This window comes from Melanotaenia boesemani, chromosome 4 (genome assembly GCF_017639745.1).
Source record: "Melanotaenia boesemani isolate fMelBoe1 chromosome 4, fMelBoe1.pri, whole genome shotgun sequence".
NCBI classification, from domain to species: Eukaryota; Metazoa; Chordata; class Actinopteri; order Atheriniformes; family Melanotaeniidae; genus Melanotaenia; species Melanotaenia boesemani.
In genome coordinates, this window is record NC_055685.1 from 26,719,278 (window position 1) to 26,738,890 (window position 19,613).

Consider the following 19,613-nt stretch of genomic DNA (forward strand, 5'->3'; position numbering starts at 1 on the left):
TGGAAAGTTGTGCATGTTTGAAAGGGAGTAGTGTTGACTCTCTACAACACAGTGAGCCCTGGAGGATGGGTTTCCAAAACCACCTTTTAATTCTGGTATAAAAAGGGTAAAATGTAAAAATGTCTTTCTTATATGTGTGTGTGGTGGTAGTAGTATTTTAAAAATTATTATTATTTTAAAAATAAATAACCAGACCAGCTTTAGCATCGAAATTTGACGTCTGAGCTCTGAGGTCTTTATTTTTGCAGCTAAGCATAATTTACACATAGACAGTGGAATAGATGGAAAGGGTTGCTTGAAATGAGCAGCCAGGCTCATACAACAACTGAAATACAGTGACTAAGACTATTTCTAGAGAGATATGAAAAAACTATTTCTGTCTCATGTGTATGGCAAAAGACACTGAAAATTTGAGGGGCATGGGCATACTAAAGGTCATGAAGAGGCAAGTCTGTCTGACAACCATATCAGTTGTCTTTCACTTCTCTGCTTCCCAAATGTACTGTGTGACCTTTATAATACCTCCAAAGCTGTCATTTATTCTTCTCCCCCTGTCCTCTAACTTCATACTCCAGTCCAACTTGCAGACCATGCCATTCCAGACCATTCCAGCAGTGCTCATTTTTAATAGTCAAAGCCAGGGTCAAGAGTACAATACATACACAAGCATATTGAACAAACAAGTGTAACTGGCCAAGTATGCTACCTCATTAGCCTTTGGAGGCAAAAGCTAGTATCAGTGCTTGAGCATAATGTGTTCCTAACTGGCCTCATAAGCTATTCACATTTGTTATTTGCATCTGCTTAGCTAAGCAATCTTCAGTCTTAAAAGACCGATTACACATGCACATACAGCAGGTTTGAGAACATTTTTTGCAAACAAACTCCAAAAATATCGCAAGGATGCCGGACTTACCGGGTTACTTTCAAACAGAAATTTACTGCAGTTAGATTTTATTTTTACAGCTCTCACTAGTGTGACCTTCTGCAGAATTGACTAAGCAATAAGCAGTTTTTGGAAAAAAAAAAAAAAAAAACAGATTTAATTTATGGAAATATAGGCGTTTTCTTTTAAATAGCTTTTTGGCAGGATCCATAATTCATACTCTTACCTTGCATTTTCTGTGTTTCAATTTCTTTTTTTTTTCCTTGACAAGTTTAATTAGGTATGCAAAATAAACATGGATTACACACCTATTCTTAAAATAGTATAATCAGTTATTACTTCCAAAATTCAGCATGAGGTTAAGAGGACGATTATTAAGAGCTCTCACAACAGATTTAGCCTTGCTTTTGTTGGGATTTCTGTTCTCAAAGTGAAGCCACTAAATAAAAGTTTATGTCCAAACTTTTTTTCTGATTTTAAAGTAATTTTGTTTTAATTAAATTGAACAATGTTACCCACTGTTCAATTTCCCTGAATTTAGAATTTGAGAATTATTTAAGCATATTTCTCGAAGCCCAGCAAGCTACAGCTGTCTTTCAACCAACTGTAAAGTGGCTGTGTCAGGAGGGAGGTGGTAAGCCAGTTGCACTAAACAGATCATGATCTGAGCTCAGCTGGAGGGACTAATTGGCTGGTCAATAATATCAGCTGGAAAGAGAGGTAACCACCAGTTGCTCATTTGACACAAAGGCTGCAACATTAAATGTTATTTTTCAGTGTAGTCAGGCTTTGTGAAACCTTTACTTCATTCCTGCTTGCAGTTACGTATACCATACATCCAATAATTGTCCTGATTCCTGCTGCAGTATATTACTAATGTTGATCAAGTTTTAGCAGGGCTCCAGACTGCAACCAAATGGTCGCATTTTGCGACTAAAATGTGAGACAAATGTATTGGTTGCCGGTCTTTTATTCTAGTAGTTGTAACTGAATTTATTTTGTTGCTAACAAACTTGTGCTTCCCTCTTCAGCCCAGTAGTTCACAGTAATGCGCAAATTAGCTGCTGGTGTGCCGATTTAAACAAACTTTAATACGAGAAAAGGAGAGGAACACCAACGAAGAAGATAACAACCAATGTGCGTGTGAGCGGGACGAACGACCACTGTGATTGGCTTATATGTGGAAAGAGATGGGTCTTGGAGCAATTTATTATTCCTCAGTGTTGCCAACTTAGTGACACTATTTAGCGAGTTTTCAAACTCCTCTAGCGACTTAAAAAAAAAAAAAAAAAAAAAGCGACTAACAACAAATCTAGCGACTTTTTCTGGTATTATTGGAGACTTTTGGAGCAGACCCCTCCCCCGTCCAAAAACTTCTCAGAGCATCACACAGCTGCATTCAGAGCAGACAAAGTTAGTTAGTTAGTTTTATTTTTTATTGCTGTTCTCAACATTTTTAGGTTGTCTTTATATCAATTTTTGCCTTTCCCACTACATCCCTCTTCATGGCAGCTTACAACTATGTGTTCTTGGCTGAATATGCTAATTAGCGGCTTCTAGCGACTTCCAGGACAGCCAATAGCTACTTTTCTTACTGAGGAGTTGGGAACAGTGGCTGGAGATGAGTTTCAGTTCCTGAAGCTGTTTATTGCAAGGAACTACATGGACTAGTCATACCATGCCCTATGGGGGATTATGGTGACAAAGTTGCCGTTCTGCTTCGACTACAAAGTGAAAATCAAATCTGATTTGATTTGATTTGACAAGTTCTATGTCTACTTGTTTTGTACTACTGCGGCCGAAAGATTTTTTTTAATGTTATGTAACTGCTGCACAAAAAATGTGAATTGTAAACATTTAATTTCTAAATTTATTGTTCAAGTATTTATCACTAATGCAGTGAAAATAAGAGGAAATGTGAATATTTGCTATGCAAGGTGATTTTAGTTCAAAATTTAAGTTAGGGGCCACTGTGCTCCTTGTAAAAAAAAGTTAGTCTGGAGCCCTGTTTAGATTAAATTAGACCAACTACAGGCAAAGGTTGTAAATCCCCCACCCCCTTGTTCTTTGACTGTACTAATGCAGATTATAGTCACAGGAAAATACTTTCCAAGATAAATAAAACAGTAAAGAAAAAGAACAATTGCACAAGAGGAGGAGTGAAAGTAGGAAAAATGAAAAGATGAATGAAAGGGAAAAAGTCTGACAATTGATGGCATTTAGCATTTATCCTGACTACAGCTTTATGCTAAACAGCTTCAGTTCATCACATTATATTAAGGTATTATTCTGTGTGCCAGCATGTGTGTGTGTGTGTGTAATAACTTATTTTAGGGTCATAAATAACCTAAAATTTAGAGGTGCAAGCTTTGACAGAACTGCAGTTCCTAATAAAACTCAAAGCAACCGGTTGGAGGAAAATAAGCACTTTTCTGTCTTTTTCCACCCAGCAGTCTCATTTTCAAATGAATTCATTTACTACGCTGACAATCACTGAAGTCAACCCCCCCCCCCCCCCCCCCCCCAACCACACCCACCACCACATCTCCATCTAGCTGAATGTATTATATTGCTCCAAACACTCTCAGGTATGAGTGAGAAAATTATAAGCAGTAGAAGTGCCAGAGGGATGTACAGTAATTTCTTGACATTCCTTAGACAAATAACTGCTTTCTAAGGCTAGATTAACATAATTCAATAATTCATGACCAGTTTGATCATTTCTAAGCAAGAATAGTTTACTACTCTTGGGTCAAATAAGGCAAAACTTAAGTTAGAAACTGAAATTTGCTTCAACCTGTTTCTCTCTCTCCACTTCTCGTAGTGACTATGCCCGTCATGGAATGAGAAGAGAGTTGATAGAGAAGACAAAGATGATGAGGGTGAAAGAAAAGGAGAGAAGACGTCTTTGACAACATTCCCCTATGAAGATAACAACGAGGGAAGAAATGCAAGGAAGAAAGATTTCATTACAGCAGGGATCACCAACTCCGGTGCTCGAGGGCTGGTGTCCTGCAGGTCTTGAATGTTTCCCTACTGCAATGGGTAGCAAACATTTTCTGCAGAGCCCCCTTTTCATCAACAAAAATCTGAGGTCTTCCTAATCCCACTATCATATGCACCCCAATGCTTACAAAGACATTTGCCACAAAATAGTGTTTTGTTAATTGGCTGCTACTTCATTTATTATAGTTAAAAGTAGGGCTGCATGATAAATCGTTAACAAATAATGTGATCACAGTTATATAAATATATATACATACATATATATATATATATATATATATATATATATATATATATATATATACTACTGCTCAAAAGTTTGGGATCACTTCTCTAGTAAATCCCATGGCAAAGTGATCCCAATCAACTATAAATATATATATATATATATATATATATATATATATATATGTTTTTTAAATTAAAATTACTCTGGAAAATTACCCATTACCTAGTCAAGCCTAGGGCAAAATATACCTAATCTTATTTTCTTGTATATTTTTTGGTAGTTGAAATGGCTGTTGTTAAATCAGCATCATTTGCCCATTGGTACTGTTACAAATTTGACTATATTTTGCCTGGCATAACTCTGGACCCCCCATAGGGGGCCCACCCCCCATCTCTCACCCCCCAGTTCTGGAACCACTGCCTTACTGAAACACATTTGATTCAAATAAAATGGATCTCCAACAGCCTGTTGTCAAGTTCTGCACAAGTCTGTTAATGACCCATTCATTTGAATCAGGTGTGTTGCTTTAGGGAAACATCCAATACCTGCAGGACACCAGCCCTCAAGGACCAGAGTTGGCCAGGTACATTAGCTATTAGAAATAAATAAACAAATAAAAGATCTGCCTGATATTCAAAAAGTCTTCCTACTGGCACTTGTTTCACTGAATTTCTGATTTTCCTAAAGAATCAATTGAGATGTTTTATCTTCTAATTGAGTTGTGCCCTCTGGGGGAAAAAAAAAAACTTTAGCTTTTGATGCAGCACAGACAGCCTTTGCATCACTTTGCCTACCATGTCCAGGTCCCACCCAGCCCCTGTAAAAAAAATAAATAATAATAACAGCCAAACCCAAAACAAAGAAAACAACATAACCACATTATTTATCTGGAAGACTTTCTATCACAATTACTTCTAAACCCCTTACAATAAGTCTACATATTAAAAAGCTGTAATTACCAAACTCAACATCCAATTTAAATGTGTACATCCTCAATTTAAGGGGGAACAACAGCACTGTAAGTACATTTTCATTACATAGGATGTTTTGAAATAGCAAAGTGATTTTTAGAGAAGGGGGGAAGTCCACATATTTTCCTTGTTGGCATAACATAAACCTTGGAAACTGCATGTAATCATGTAACACTGACAAGTAAAACCAAACCCTTTGCTGACAATTAACTTGCAAGTGTAAATGATAGAGAACCATGGCATACTCTTGATATTTGCCATTTAAATGAGATGGGACAGTATATCAAGTGAGGTACAATATAACAGCAACATCCAAATAGTTTTGAGCCTGTTTAAGTGTGTTTTATTCATGAGGGTTTATATGTAATATAATAAATAACACAGTTATTATTATCAGAAAAAGATTTTTTACTACACCAGAAGACACTACTGATTTTCAGATGAGCTACACCACCACTCAAAACCTTCACGTCATCATATAACATTAATAAACAACACATTGTTTTATTTAAAAAAAAAAAAAAAAAAAAAACTCAGCAAACTAGCAAATATGTGGAATTGAGTTAAACAACACAGCAATAATTGGGACCAATGGTGTACACACAAAGCAAAGATAAGCTAAATCCCATTAAAATCTCAGAATTTTTCAAATCATTGCCATATCCGCTGATAATATTTTCTTAAATACAAGCTATTAAAAACAACATTAAACATAATGTTTTGCATAAAAATCTGCTGCTTGTGTGTGTGTATATAAAATTATGTATACACAAACAATTTAAACCACTTGTAAATAATGAGTAAAAAGTGGTCTTCTTAAAAGGCAGCATATCTTCTCTCTTCTCTCGCTCTTTCTCATCATACAGGATTGTTAAGGGGAAAAAAATACCCCATAGTGATACTAGGCTGATGCGTGAGTTGATTTTTGCCTACAGTTTGTTTTGTTCTTGTGAAGTGTAGGGCTGCCACAAACAACTATTTTGATAACCGACTAGTCACCAATTATTTTGGCGATTAGTAAACCAATATGTAAATTGTAGCTTATTGCACCAGCATGGAGCTGCTGCATGGAGCATGGTTATTCTGCCACATATAGTAGAAACAGCATTTAACCCTTTGATGCCGCATGAATCATATTTGATACATACAGTTTCTGAGACCTTTTGCATCACTTTATAGTAAAACCTAAAACCCTGTTGTGCTCAATCTGATACTTGTCTTCTGCCTCTGGATGGATACAATAATACACTACAATAATTTTGACCTTTCACACAGTAATAAACAGTAAATGTACTAAAACCATTTTTGTTCATTATTTTATTTTTTACATTTTGTTGATGGGCCTGATAAAGACTTCAAATTTAAAAAAAAATAGACTGCTCTGCCCACTTTCTCTTGGGTTGGGCATTAAAAGGTTAAACTAATTTAGCAATGTGTTGTTACTTGAACTGAGTTGCAAAACTGAGCCAGTTCCAAATAAATGATAACACAATGCCTTTGTGCTGTTCCTTGTTAGCTGCTGTGATTAGTTTTGTGTGTGTGTGCAATGCGCTCATGTGTGTCTCTGTGGGATACCAGCGGGAGAAGGGCTGAGCTCGCTGTTGTTAACTACAGAAGCCCAAGGAGAGCATTGGCAGTGCATATCAAAAGTGGGAAAAAAATTAAATTTTCCTAAAAAGAAATTGCCATAAGTGGCTAATTTGAATTGATGAATAAAATCAATTCATCATTCAGCCCCTACCCAAACGTTAGGTGGCAGCAGCAGTTCAGCCTAACTCCATGAGGTGATAGGTATATAATACTAACCCAACCCCAAAAACATTAATGGATAAAGCACATGATCACCAATGCATTTAGATTAATAGAAAGCATGAACATTTTACTGCTGAAAAGATGGAGAATTACTTCCTCATAAGCTAAATAATTAACCTGAAAAAAAAAATCAAAAGAGTGCCTACATCACTGATTCATAGCATTAGTAGATCACTATTTAGAAAAAAAAAAGAAATGCCCTGAACACTCAGATTTCACAAGACTCACCAAGAAATTAGCTACAGAAATGGCAGAAAAAAAACTGTTAGGAGGCAGGGGCAAGAAAAGCCCAAAAAACGTGGAGGAGATGAATAATTTCCATGTGGCCACATAATTATCCAAATGTCACACAAAAACAGAGGGAAACTGACATACTTAGGAGGGGGCACTTATAAAGATTAGCTACCGATGTGATAGAAAGGGGAGGAGAAAGGTGGAGGAAAGGGAGGAATAACAGAGAAGGAAAATGACATAGGAACACAGGCCATCAGTCACTGAGAAAGCAGGCTGACACGAGTGCATCAATAATTCAGATAACTACGGTTAATGAGCGAGATCAAAACAAATCACCCCTGAATTTACTGGAAGAACTGTGAAACACTTCACTGTGCAAAGTATTGCTTTTTTTAGCCACAATTGGAGTTTAACTGGTGTATGGAAAAGAAGTGATTGGGTACAATATTCATCTCAATTCACCCATGAAACACACATTGACACACACACACAGCATCACCTGAATTCAGCTGTGGCATATATGCATGCATATGATAACAGTGAAGGGTGGAAAACTAGAGGAAACGACATTTAAACAAAAGGAATCTTGACAAAGGCAGAGAACAACTAATACTTTAATGTGGAAAAGAAAGTAAGAGCTAATGAAGCAGTAAAAGAAAAATGTTTCATTTTTGCAAGACGCTGGCGGTGGAAACAGTTGGAGCACGGCACACAAAACAAGAATGCAGACAGCGATAGTACTGTGCTAAAATCAAACTCAATATGGTGCCTGGAATTAGACAGATGATTCTGACACACTTTTACAAATATGCATGCCACACAATTAACTTTGTTCACCGTAACTTCACATATTGAAACTGGCACGTAAACAGCAAGGCTGAATCTAAATCTATCTTCCCTTCACAGCATGAAAACAGGCCGTTTAAAGTGCAGTTTTTAAAATGGGAAATTAAAGCATGGCTTTTCTGAAAGGCTATATCACACGCTTAACCCAATTCATTTTCTACAATATTTTCAAATACTGTGTGCAGATGTTTGGCAAATAGTTGCGATGCTGTGAAAATTGAAGTATAACAATTTGCAATGAAAACAAATATTTAACTGGGAATAATACAAAGACCGCATAGATGATTTCAAAACAGAGATTTTTTTTTTTAAATTATGTTTTTCCTTTTACAGTTTACTACGTATTTATATTTCCCCTTTCATTGAGCTCTATATACTTTGGAAATTAGCACATTGTATGCATTTAAATGTCAAAACTAAATGTGCATTCATGCAGAGAATTATTTGGGTAAAGGTGTTTTTTTTTCTCTCTCTCCATGCCTGTGGGTACTGTAAAATACATGAGATCACAGTAGAACACAAAATCACTGGGCTATGGTTTATGCTCCAAAAAACTGGTCAGTCAGAAACCCAAGAATCAAAACTGCTTACAGTGTTAAGCTTCATAGGCTCCAGTCTGCAAGTGGCTTTGGCTATGCCCCGAAGGGTCTGCTACATTATTTTATTGGGCCTCGGTGGGTAGAGGTAGTAGGCTTTTATTATTCGGATCCACTTATTAGACTGGTCCCTTGGTGGTACCAAGCACACTACTTTGCAATCTCCATCTCTCTCTAGATATATAACTCTCTGGATATTACTCTTCTTGCTTCAGACTAACAGTCTAAGACTTTTTTCCTCTTCTTACCTCCCCAGACTCCACATGCCTAGGTAGAGGAAGTGCTTACGCAGGCTTTTCTTTGTGCTGTGGTCAGCCTTAAGACAGAAACACAACACCACCTATAATATCCAGAAGAGTTGAAGTGATGAACGAGGGCGTATTGAAGGGATATAAATATGTTTTCTCTCTATATGATATTTTCTTCCTCTGCCTGAGGGGCATATAGCAGCATTTTAAAAACCAAGATTCTAGTGCAGCCACACAAATTTATTTATTTATTTTTTTCCATTCCTTCCTTCCTTTATGGATGCCAAACTTTCTAAGGAATCTCTCCATTTCCCCCTTGTGAAGTACGCCTTTTCCTCTCATTCACTACTTCCTTGTTTTAAAAAAAGAAATAAAAATATTACTATTTACGGCATAAGGGTCGCAAACTCCAGTGTGCGATCTAGCTGTCATTTTAAATAAAATGATTAACAGAGACATGTGCAAAGATATTTAATAGCAAACCATGGGATGTTAATCTGACATACATTTGAATCTTTCAATTTTAATTAATATTCAGACAGAAAAACATTCAGTATGTTACTCATCCCTACAGTTAAAGTCAAAGCATCCACTGACCAGCACCAGACAAAGGGCAGTGAGGGAGAGAAGAAACTAGTGAAATGAATACAAAGTGCTGCATCACCATTTTGTCCATTTCCAGCAAAATAAGATCTTCCTCTGTCTCCTCTACCTCCTCTGTCACGGCCCCCAGGCAGGCAACCACAAGAGCACATTTCTCACATTATAACCCTTCAATATCTCCACTGTGGCTCACTGAAAGTATGTCTGTCTGTGTGTGTGTTTGTGGTCCTTTATTTCGTACATAGTCCCACTCAGACAGCACAGACTAAATTTAAATGCCTGAAGTAAAAAGAAATCAAGCCAAATGTTGAACACGTTGGTGCTTAAATTTCAGAGAAACATAAATAATAACCGGATGAATTTCAGCTCCATGAGAAATTATCCTGTTAACCATTAAGTAACAAATAACTGTCCCTGATCTGGTACGTTTAAAAGAAAAAGGCTCTTTAAGAGTTAGGTCAAGTCGTATTATTATTAACTACTCTGAGCTATTAGGATTTTATCAAGATCAAAAAACAATCACAAACAGAAAGCTTTTGTTTACCTTAATGTTATCACTGCATGGGGAAAATAACATCACAGGATTTGACAAATAGTCCTAGTGTTACCATATGTTTCATCAATTTCTCCAACTTTGTATTAGTTCATTGAAAACGAGTGATCGACAGATGTGGAGCATCTGTCCAATAAAATAATACAGACATACATAGACAGCACAACCAAAGTGCTGTAACTATAATTACACATCAGCAGGTACTGTCATCATAAGTTACTGCCACACAGCATCCCTTGCATCAAACTTAAAACTCAGAGATCCTGTAAGTCAGAGGCTGTCTGCTAATCTGCCTCCCACCTTCATCTGTCTTTGTCTCCATGTCTTTGTAATTGTTCCTTATAATTTCAGTCACAGTTTTTTTCTCAGTTTTGTCTTGGATCAATACAATTTTCTGAACTTTAAATATGAAATTCTATATTATATTGTACACCAGATATGCTACAGAATAGAGTCCCACACATAATCTAAGTGCAACTTGATTATTCTGAAGCTCAAAATACATCCAAGCTGACTAGTATTTTAGGTACGAATGATGACTGAGGCAGGAACCTCCATGTCTGGTATAACCTGGGAGCAGAGCAGGTCATGACACTTGGGAAATTAAACTGAAACGTACACCTTGCGCTTAACCACTACGTGCAGTCCAAATAAAGTTCTGTGGCTTGCTAACTTTTTTTTCGCTGGTCAGTGCAGACTGGCTCTAATAAATTTGCATATTTAAGAAACTTAATCAGTGTTAATCCTTAACAGCAAACTGGGCAAATATGTAATTCTCAATTATTCATACATATGCTCAGATTCATATGCTTTTCATCAGTGGTTAATCTGTCTATTTGCTCTTCATTTATTCCTTCCCTCAGTCTGCTTTTTCTTTATCCTTCTTTTGACACGTTTAATTCTTTGTTCATTCAAATGCCCATTCATCTATCATCTATTTTTCCATTTATCCATTCTTTTACTCGCTCAACAATTAATATCTTTTATGGATTTTTAATTTATTTTCAAATTCAGCCTAAAAGAAAGGTGCTGATGAGCAAGTTATTATTACATTGGCTTTATTACATTTACTGGCCGTTATTACATTATTGGTTGCAACAGCAGCTTATCACCACCTACCACCAGACTTACAGATACTTGGTAAATAAATTAATTCCCCTCCCATGCCAAAAACTGGGGCATGGACTCCCATCTTATTAAATGGTCTAGTCAAGCAGGAGTTGTAGATTCAAATAACTGTGCAAATATGCTCAGTGTTCTGTGTTTAAAGTTTGCTGTCAGACCTATTTTTTGGCAAATGTCGGGCCACAGAGAGGAGAATACAGAATGCAGGCTGTTTCCTTTTTTCTGATGTGTCATTTTTATTAGAATGAGCAGCCTTTGCCTCTTTTTAACACAAGGTTATCTGTGACTTTCATCTTGTGCTCATTTTAAAATTGTTATATTGCTACAGGAGGTTCTGAGAGTACTTTTCTTACGAGAAAAGAACCAATAATTGAACCAGCAAAGTGAACACGGAGGAGCTTACCAACTAGTTGTCAAGTAGATGACAGCTTTCTAAAAATGAACCCTCTCTCCATGTTGATTTGATGCTGAGGGCATCTCAAGAACTTATTTCTCTCTCATTCACACATACTGACACACACTAACATTCCCTCCCCATGTTGCTTAAAATGTATGATGACTATTGAAAAAAACAGCAGGAAGAATATTTCAAAGCTGCTGGTCTCCAAATAAATTTGTCTCCAGAACTGGTAAAAAAGCAAGGGTATTATATGTAGGCTGTGTGTTGATTCCCACCCTCCTTCTTATTCATGCTTATCTGATTATCTCAGTTCCAGTCTAGTTGACTGGTCAAATCACTTGATAGTGATCCCAGATGCTGACAACTCTACTTGCCCTGCCATCAAATATGATCACAATTTCTGCTGACACTGCTGGCAGTGAGCATGTGCGAGAGGTGTTTAGCTTCCAGGTCCAGAGACCTTTGATGCATCTAAATGTATGCTTTTTCAAAAGACTGAAGCTTGAATAAATAAATGAGGGCAGTAATAATCATATAAATAAACATCTCAGGTTGCAAACTGTACTTGTACTGTCAGGTAGTGTTTCTTTCCCCAAAGCCCTGCGTGTCTTAGACGTGTTCCTACTACAATACGCCTTATTCAGATTACTGAACTTTCTCCTCAAGTTCTTTGTTGTGGAAGCTGAGAGAAACAATGCTTGACTTTTATTGTTTTTTTTAATCATTACCTCGAGTTAACAAGGAACATTTTTTCAAGATAACAAGAAAATTTGTCTTATTTAATTTTTTTTTTTTTTTTTTTTTAGATAACGAGATGATTAAGATGGGCTCAAAAGTAAGTGTGTTACTGTGATACAACTGATTTCATTGATCAAAATAGTCCCTATGACAGCTGGGGGCGGCTAAAGTCATGGTCTATATGTGTAATTCTATGAATGAATGAATGGTAAAACTTACTGTCAGACAACTGTCAGGTAATTTTAGTTTAGAAGTAAAATCAGATCCATTGATCAGCGATAAATGTTTCTCGATATGACGTCAGCTTGCATCCACTGCTGGCCTGACTGTGCTGAGGCACCCCAGTACAGATCTGCTCTGTACTGGGTTGTCCCTTAGACCCAGGATGTGGGAGAGAAGAAGATAATGCTACAAACCTCGCAAACCTGCATTTGAATAATCTGTTATCTAGACCAGTGTTTCTCAATCCTGGTCCTCAGGGACCACTGCCCTGCATGTTTTAGTTCTGTCCAACTCCAGTACACCTGATTTAGATTAATTGAACTGCTTGTCAAGTTCTTTGCAAGCCTGCTAATGAGCCATTCATTTGAGTCAGGTGTGTTAAAGATGGACACCTCTAAAACATGTAGGGCAGTGTAATGGAAAATTTATAACAGCAGTGGTCCCTGAGGACCAGGATTGAGAAACACTGATCTAGACAATATACATTTTCAGTGGTTAAATTGTCAGTGGATAAATTATCCTGTTATCACGAGAAAAAGAAAAAGAAAACAAAAGTCATGCGAGACCGCTCTCAGCTTCCATACTTTCCAAGCCTGTTAACAAGCCATTCATTTAATTCAGGTGTGTTAAAGTAGGATTACCTCTAAAACATGCAGGGTAGTGTGTCCCGAGGACCAGGATTGAGAAACACTGCTGTAAGGGTTATGCATTTTCTTCAAGCAAAAGCTCATTGCACTCATATTAATGATATATAGCAAACAATCCTAAGAAGAAATTGTATGTGTTATTATTGTTAAAAAGGAGAACATTACCAGTATAACAAACATGTGTCACTTGAGCTCATTTAATACAAAGACGACTAACAGACCAATTAGCAAAGCATTCAACTGATATCAAGTGCAGTGACAAAGCAAAGAAGTCGTAATTTCCTCCACACTTCCCTTTCCGAAGAAACCGATCTTATATATGATCATATATATGATATTCTCGGACTTCGCAACAGCAGCACTACACGGTTGCCCCGGTGCACAACACTGGCCTAAAGATGCATTTAGCTTTGATTTATGATTAATATGAGTCTGTCTCAAATAGACCGTCCTGAAGTTTGTTAAGCTACGGATAAGTAAAGAATAGCACTTATCACACTCACAATTTCCAAAATAAATCCCATATTTGCCAAAATGAAGCTATATTAGAGAAGCCAAGTAAACACTGAATACAATACGTGCCTGTGTGACAACAGAACAAAGTTTAAAATAAAGCTTTCCGGTCAAATTGGCTTTTTACATAACACTGTACAATACGTGTTAGCTTGCCATGTCTGTACATAATAGTTTTGCTTTTGGTGGAAAGCTGACTGAGCTTATCAAGGCTACATGCTCTACAAAACGTTTTTCGTGTATTATAGCTATCATTTACAGAATAAAAATGAAATTGTTTGTAAATGAGTAATTAACGAGATCTTCTCTTTGGCATAGTAACAGTCGCTAGCTTAATACACACCGGAAGATTCAATCTGCAGACCGCTTTCACAAATGTAAAACAATGTTAGATGATAAACTCATTTTAACCACTGAAACATTACCTCCTTTTTCTTTTGTCCTCCTCCGGGTGGCAGACATAGCACCAAAAGGAAGAAAACAGATATAACTCGCAGGTTAACAACACATTTAGCTGAAACAGACGCCATGACGAAAGGATGCTCTGGCAACGAGACACGTCTCTGCCAACAGATTGGATACCAAGTCCACCAATGAGCGTTAAGAGATTAGACTACGGAAATGTCTGGGATTTGTAGTTTTTATATTTTATTTATTTATTTTTAATAATTAATATTAGGTAGACAAGGCACATCCAGTTAAAATTTTTCATACCAGCATTAGTCTTTGCCTAAACACAATTCCATCGTTAAACACTGAAATAAGATGTGAGATGCTCAATGTAGCACTCTGGCATCAAATTTTCTTGTAGATGCTATGCTTACAAAGCAAGATTCATGCTTGAACTCTATTTTATGCTGTGCTGTGGTAAGCTAGTCATCTATGAGCAAAATAATGGGCATCAAAAAGCATATGAAATTGTTATAATGAATAAAAAAGATATTTGAATTTGCAGTCAATAAATAAATAAATAAATAAAAAGAAAATAAACCATTAAAACTATGCTTTTACTTAATATGCTCATAGTTACAGAGGGAGTGGAGCACATTTCTAAGATGTGATGGACTGCAACTGACAAACTACACTCACCAGCAACGACACCAACAACAAAAGGGTAACACAAAGAGACTGACAACCAAGTACGGTTACAGTCATATCTTTTATCAATTTAGAATCCACATTTAAATGTACTTGCATGTCTTTGATTTGATGCAGGAAACTAGAGCATCTTGAGAAACCCCTTGCAGGCAAAGAAAGAATTTTCAAATTCCACTCAGAAAGAACTCGGCTGGTTTCTACGCCAGAACCACAGTTCATCCTGACTGCCACTCATAACATCGGAAATAGAAATATTATCGTATTCTTAATATAGTGTTTTAGTTTCCCGATCTGCTTATCATGCCACAGGAAAAGTGTGTAATTCCGGGAACATTTAAAAATAGTCAAAAGGATGAGGAGCTGATTGAAAAAAATCCTTGATTAAGTTATCTCCCTGAAACTGAGCCAGTCATTTGTCAAATGTGAAAGAAAATGATGTCAGTACCTGGGTTTGCAGTGTTAGTCTCACTACAGTCTCTCTGTTAAGATTTTTATAGACGCTCCATTGAGTTTATTGATGTGAAATGAACAATTTGGTTTACAGTTTTTGAGATAAGGATCTTGTTTTCTATTCTGAGTCTATTTTTAAACTATTTATTTGTCTTTCTTTAATGCACACAGCCACAGACACACACACACACACACTTTACTGGTTAAATGAAACCCGTGTTGGGATATTAAAGGCAATGCACCATGAAACAATCAGTATGTGTTGCAGTGCTGTTGACTACAGCTCATTCACTCTATATCAGCCCAATCATGGAAACATTCCCAGACTTTGTGGGCTTTGTTGTAAAATGATTCCCATGGACTTACAATGCTATTACAATGGTTATTGTGTAGAGCCGAAGTTTCTCTAGTTTTTTATGATTATATAAGCTGTACTGCAGAATGCATCTTGTAAAGGTTTTGCTCAGATCAGTGACTTGTGGCATTTTTCTGTCAATAACGAAGACTATAATGCATGAGACTAATCCATTTAAAGTTGTTATTCTGGTTTGTGTGTATTCTGGATGAGGATATGTGCAAACTTTGAGGTATCACTGATGCAGTCATGTTTAAGAATTGATACCATGAAATGGTTAAAAAATAAAAAATGGCACAGTACAGTTTATATAAAGATGCAAACAGTAAATTCTGCACTATAAAATAGCACAAGAGAAATAACAAAAGAAGACTAGCATTTCTGTCATAAAAGCAAAACAACACATTCTACTTCAAGTCAATGTGGAGAGCAAAGTAATCAATAAAATGACAACATGTTTTCTTCAGGGCAATTTGTAAAAGACCTATAAAGAAAATCAAAGATGAGGCTGTTGCTAGGCAAATGGTGTTTTGCAACTCATCTGGTGCCCTGGGTGCAGAAAAACAGTAAACTGCTGTCAAACTTTGTGCAACATGGCAGCAAAAATAATGTAACCCTCCCCTGAGCTTTGGCTTTCTATTCAGTGAGTGCAGCAAACAGCTGCGCCTTGCATTTGAGAGGAAGAATAAAGCTATTATCTGATTGGAACCCAGAGGAGAGTTTTAACATGGAACAAGCTCAAGGGTAAGAAAGATGGAGAAGCATGTTAAATTCCCACATTAATGCTGCCAGAGGCATCATGGGTCTTTCGAGTGGGGCAGGTAAACATTTACTCTACATACATGGATGAGACTGTGGTATAGTTGCAAAGTAAGAGATTAACAGAGCATTATGTGTGTGAACAATAAGCTTATATAGGAGGTTTTACATGTGGGAATCAATAGAGTCATGTGCTTAACTCCATCATCAGTAAAGGGTTGAAAAAAAACCTTCTGGTGAGTGTAGGCACTGAGAAAGAAAGAGTAGGAAAGTGGGTGATGTCATTTCCAGCAAGCTCACTACCCGGTGCCCATATCTGAGGTCAGACACTCCCTTATTAAAAATAACAAGCTATAAGAAAAATGATTAATTGCCTGACAGCATAAAGTTTATAGAAAAGAACGAGCGGAAGTAGTGGGGAGGTGGTGGTGCCTGAGTGACAGAGGAGCTGGAAACAGTAAAGAGTGCAGTAGCAGAGTACTGAGGGAGTGCGACGCAAACAGAACTGGTGGTAGTGGGGACGGGTGGAGGGAGGACGTCTTGGAATTCAGTGGGATTGGAGGCACATTGACTGACGAAGGATGTAGAGAAGTGAGAAAGCAGCATGCATCAAGAGAGCGAAGAAAGAAAAGACTCAGACAAACGGAGGAGGAGGAGCAGAGAAGGAGAGGCATTCATTAAAAGGATGTTCGTTATCTGTGACTGACTCCCTCAACAAATGCTCCTGTGTTTAGTGTGCCATTCAATAGGCCTATGGCTTTAAGTGTGTACGTGTACAGTGTGTGTCTGACTGAAAGAGATGGAGAGAAAATGATAGTTTGTATGTGATTGCTTGTGTGCATGCTCATCAAATATCCAAGCTGTGTGGATGCACAGGGTGCACTTTCAGAGGCAAAACCATTAAACTGAACACAAGTGTGTTGCACTTCAGACCTTTTGTACATTATATCGATGTAAATTCCATTGGCTTGAAATGGTTTCTAATATACTGAAGATGTTTCAAAGCACAGATCAACAAAGCAAGACACAAATTAGCAGAATGCTAATATTCTGATAATGTAGGTCTCTTGTAGTATGATGTTGTTTAATCCACCAAAGTTAATGGACATTTTTTTTTTTCTTTTCACTAGCATAATGTACAACCTCATATTAGGACAGTTAGTAATATTGCAAAATGTAAATAAAACCAGTTGTAATTTCTAAATTTTAAACATTTAGTTGACTAGTACAAGGACACGATATCAAATATTGATTTTTTTTTCTTTGCCCTGAAATAATCTGCTAATATGCAATTCAAACCAGCTCCAAACCATTCAATATGCAGGCTTTCGAACAACACTAACCAATTTTCATATTCTGTACAGTATTTTAGTTTAATGTTGACAGTAAAATACTGTAAAATCTGTACTGTAAGTTGCAAATAAATATGTGATTGCTACCAGAATCAAATTATGCTATTTAAACTGTTTGTGACTTGCCAACAAAAGACTTTTTCAACTAGAGGCATTAAACAACCATAAGAAAACTGCTCTAACTTAAAGAAACGCTATAAAAGGTTATTCCATCTTTTCTGTGCCCAGTACATGTAAAAGCTGAATGTTAATAAATTCTTTTTAAAGTCAATGTGCTTATTTTCTCAACTGCAGTTTTATGCCGTTTTAAGCTGAAAAGGTAACAGTTAAAAGATTTAATGATTGTTTCATGTTTTGCTTGTTAACTAACCAAAAAGAAGATGATTTTAATAGCAGTGTATTGGAGCTCTTAAAACAGCATTTATCTCTTCCGGTTTTATAAACGGCCTTTTCTATTTTTGTGCTCTGAGTCACTGATTGACCACTAACCATTTAAAGGCTGTTTTCTTTCTCAAATTGGACTTTTCAAATGTGTTTATTTAATATCTCATGTTTTATAGTTGTGCTGAGGATCATGCTGTCTCTAGTGTTGGAGGTTTCCATTTCAAGAACTTTTTCTGTTGGGTGCTGTTTAATGAGTGAGAGCATCAGTGATAATGACCAGTGTGTTTAATGTTATGCACCACAGTATGCAACAGTAAGCAAACATTTGTGTCTTCCCTAATATTCTAACCCCATAATATCCATTAATTTCCATCTAAAGCAGATTTTAATGAATAAAAGACTCATTGTGGACCAACTATTTTACTGGGCTACTTTTACTGGACCCTTGCTGATGTAACAGGGCCATTAATGTTGCAGTATGATCTGCTACTGGAGTACAGTGTGGCTTCAAATTTAAAATGCACTGGTGAGCGGTCAGAAATATATATATATATATATATATATATATATATATATATATGCATGCAGCATTTTCTTTTTTCCTTATTTGTTAAAAAAATGGAAACTTTTCATATACTTTTTTTGTAACCTTGGACACATTTATATATTTTTAAAAAATAATTTCCCACTTGCTAATTATCAATTTTTTAGTGACGTGCTCCAAACTGGAAATTGCCTTACAACTCTTCTCGAATTGACAGGGACACACAACTGCATTTTTAAGACCATTGCTGATGTTTTACCTACTTGGTTTCATTTTAAAACACCTCTGAATGCTTCATACCACCAAACTATCAAATGTCTACTTTTATAGAGGTGATCAAACCTGCTGATGATACATTAATCAAGTACATTTGATTAGCAGCGCCTGGTTTACTTTCCTCTTCGCAGTGAGTTTTTCCCACCTGTGATTTCAGCATTTTGAGGCAGACTGAGTGAAGTGATGAAGATTGTTTTCTCTTGAACATGCTGATAATAAACTTTTAAAACACCCTCTTGTATTGTTATTCCAGCAGGTGTCTTATTAAAGCAAATATAGGTTATTTAGACATTTAAAAATGACTTATGAGATTTGTTGTCTTCCAAGTCCTCACTCCTTCATTTCTGTCTTCAGTTTGTTATCATACCAGCTGTATACTCATTTCCTTCTAATCCCTCTGTCACCAATATATCATATCATATCATATCATATCATATCATATCATATCATATCATATATCATATGTCATATCACTCTTATTTATCTATGTGGTCTTTTTTTCATCGCACCCTTTCATTTCCCTTTCTCTTTTAATCGCTGCATCTCTTCACACACATTATTCAAAAGGTGTTACACATCATAAAAAGACCTGGTGGTCGGCAGGCGGCGACACCTTATTATGCAGAAGAAGGATTAGGACAATTTGCACCATGACAAAGACGAAAGAATAAACAAAAAGTTTTGTTGGCTTATAAAATGTGATGAATCTGCTCCTCTGTTTTTCTGTTCCCAGATATACTGGAGCATGATCACAGTTTAATATTCA

The 19,613-nt window shown here is 36.6% G+C and overlaps 1 protein-coding gene across 1 annotated transcript in view; it reads right to left on the bottom strand.

The window, feature by feature from the left end:
* The window catches only part of tusc3 (tumor suppressor candidate 3), a 70,969-nt gene extending 56,780 nt beyond the window's left edge, over positions 1 to 14,189 (bottom strand). Inside the window, exon 1 of the mRNA XM_041983630.1 lies at positions 14,055 to 14,189. Coding sequence (XP_041839564.1) covers positions 14,055 to 14,159 — 105 coding nt within the window. The 5' untranslated portion in view covers positions 14,160 to 14,189. The remainder of the gene's footprint in view (positions 1 to 14,054) is intronic.
* Between the last annotated feature and the right edge of the window lie 5,424 nt (positions 14,190 to 19,613).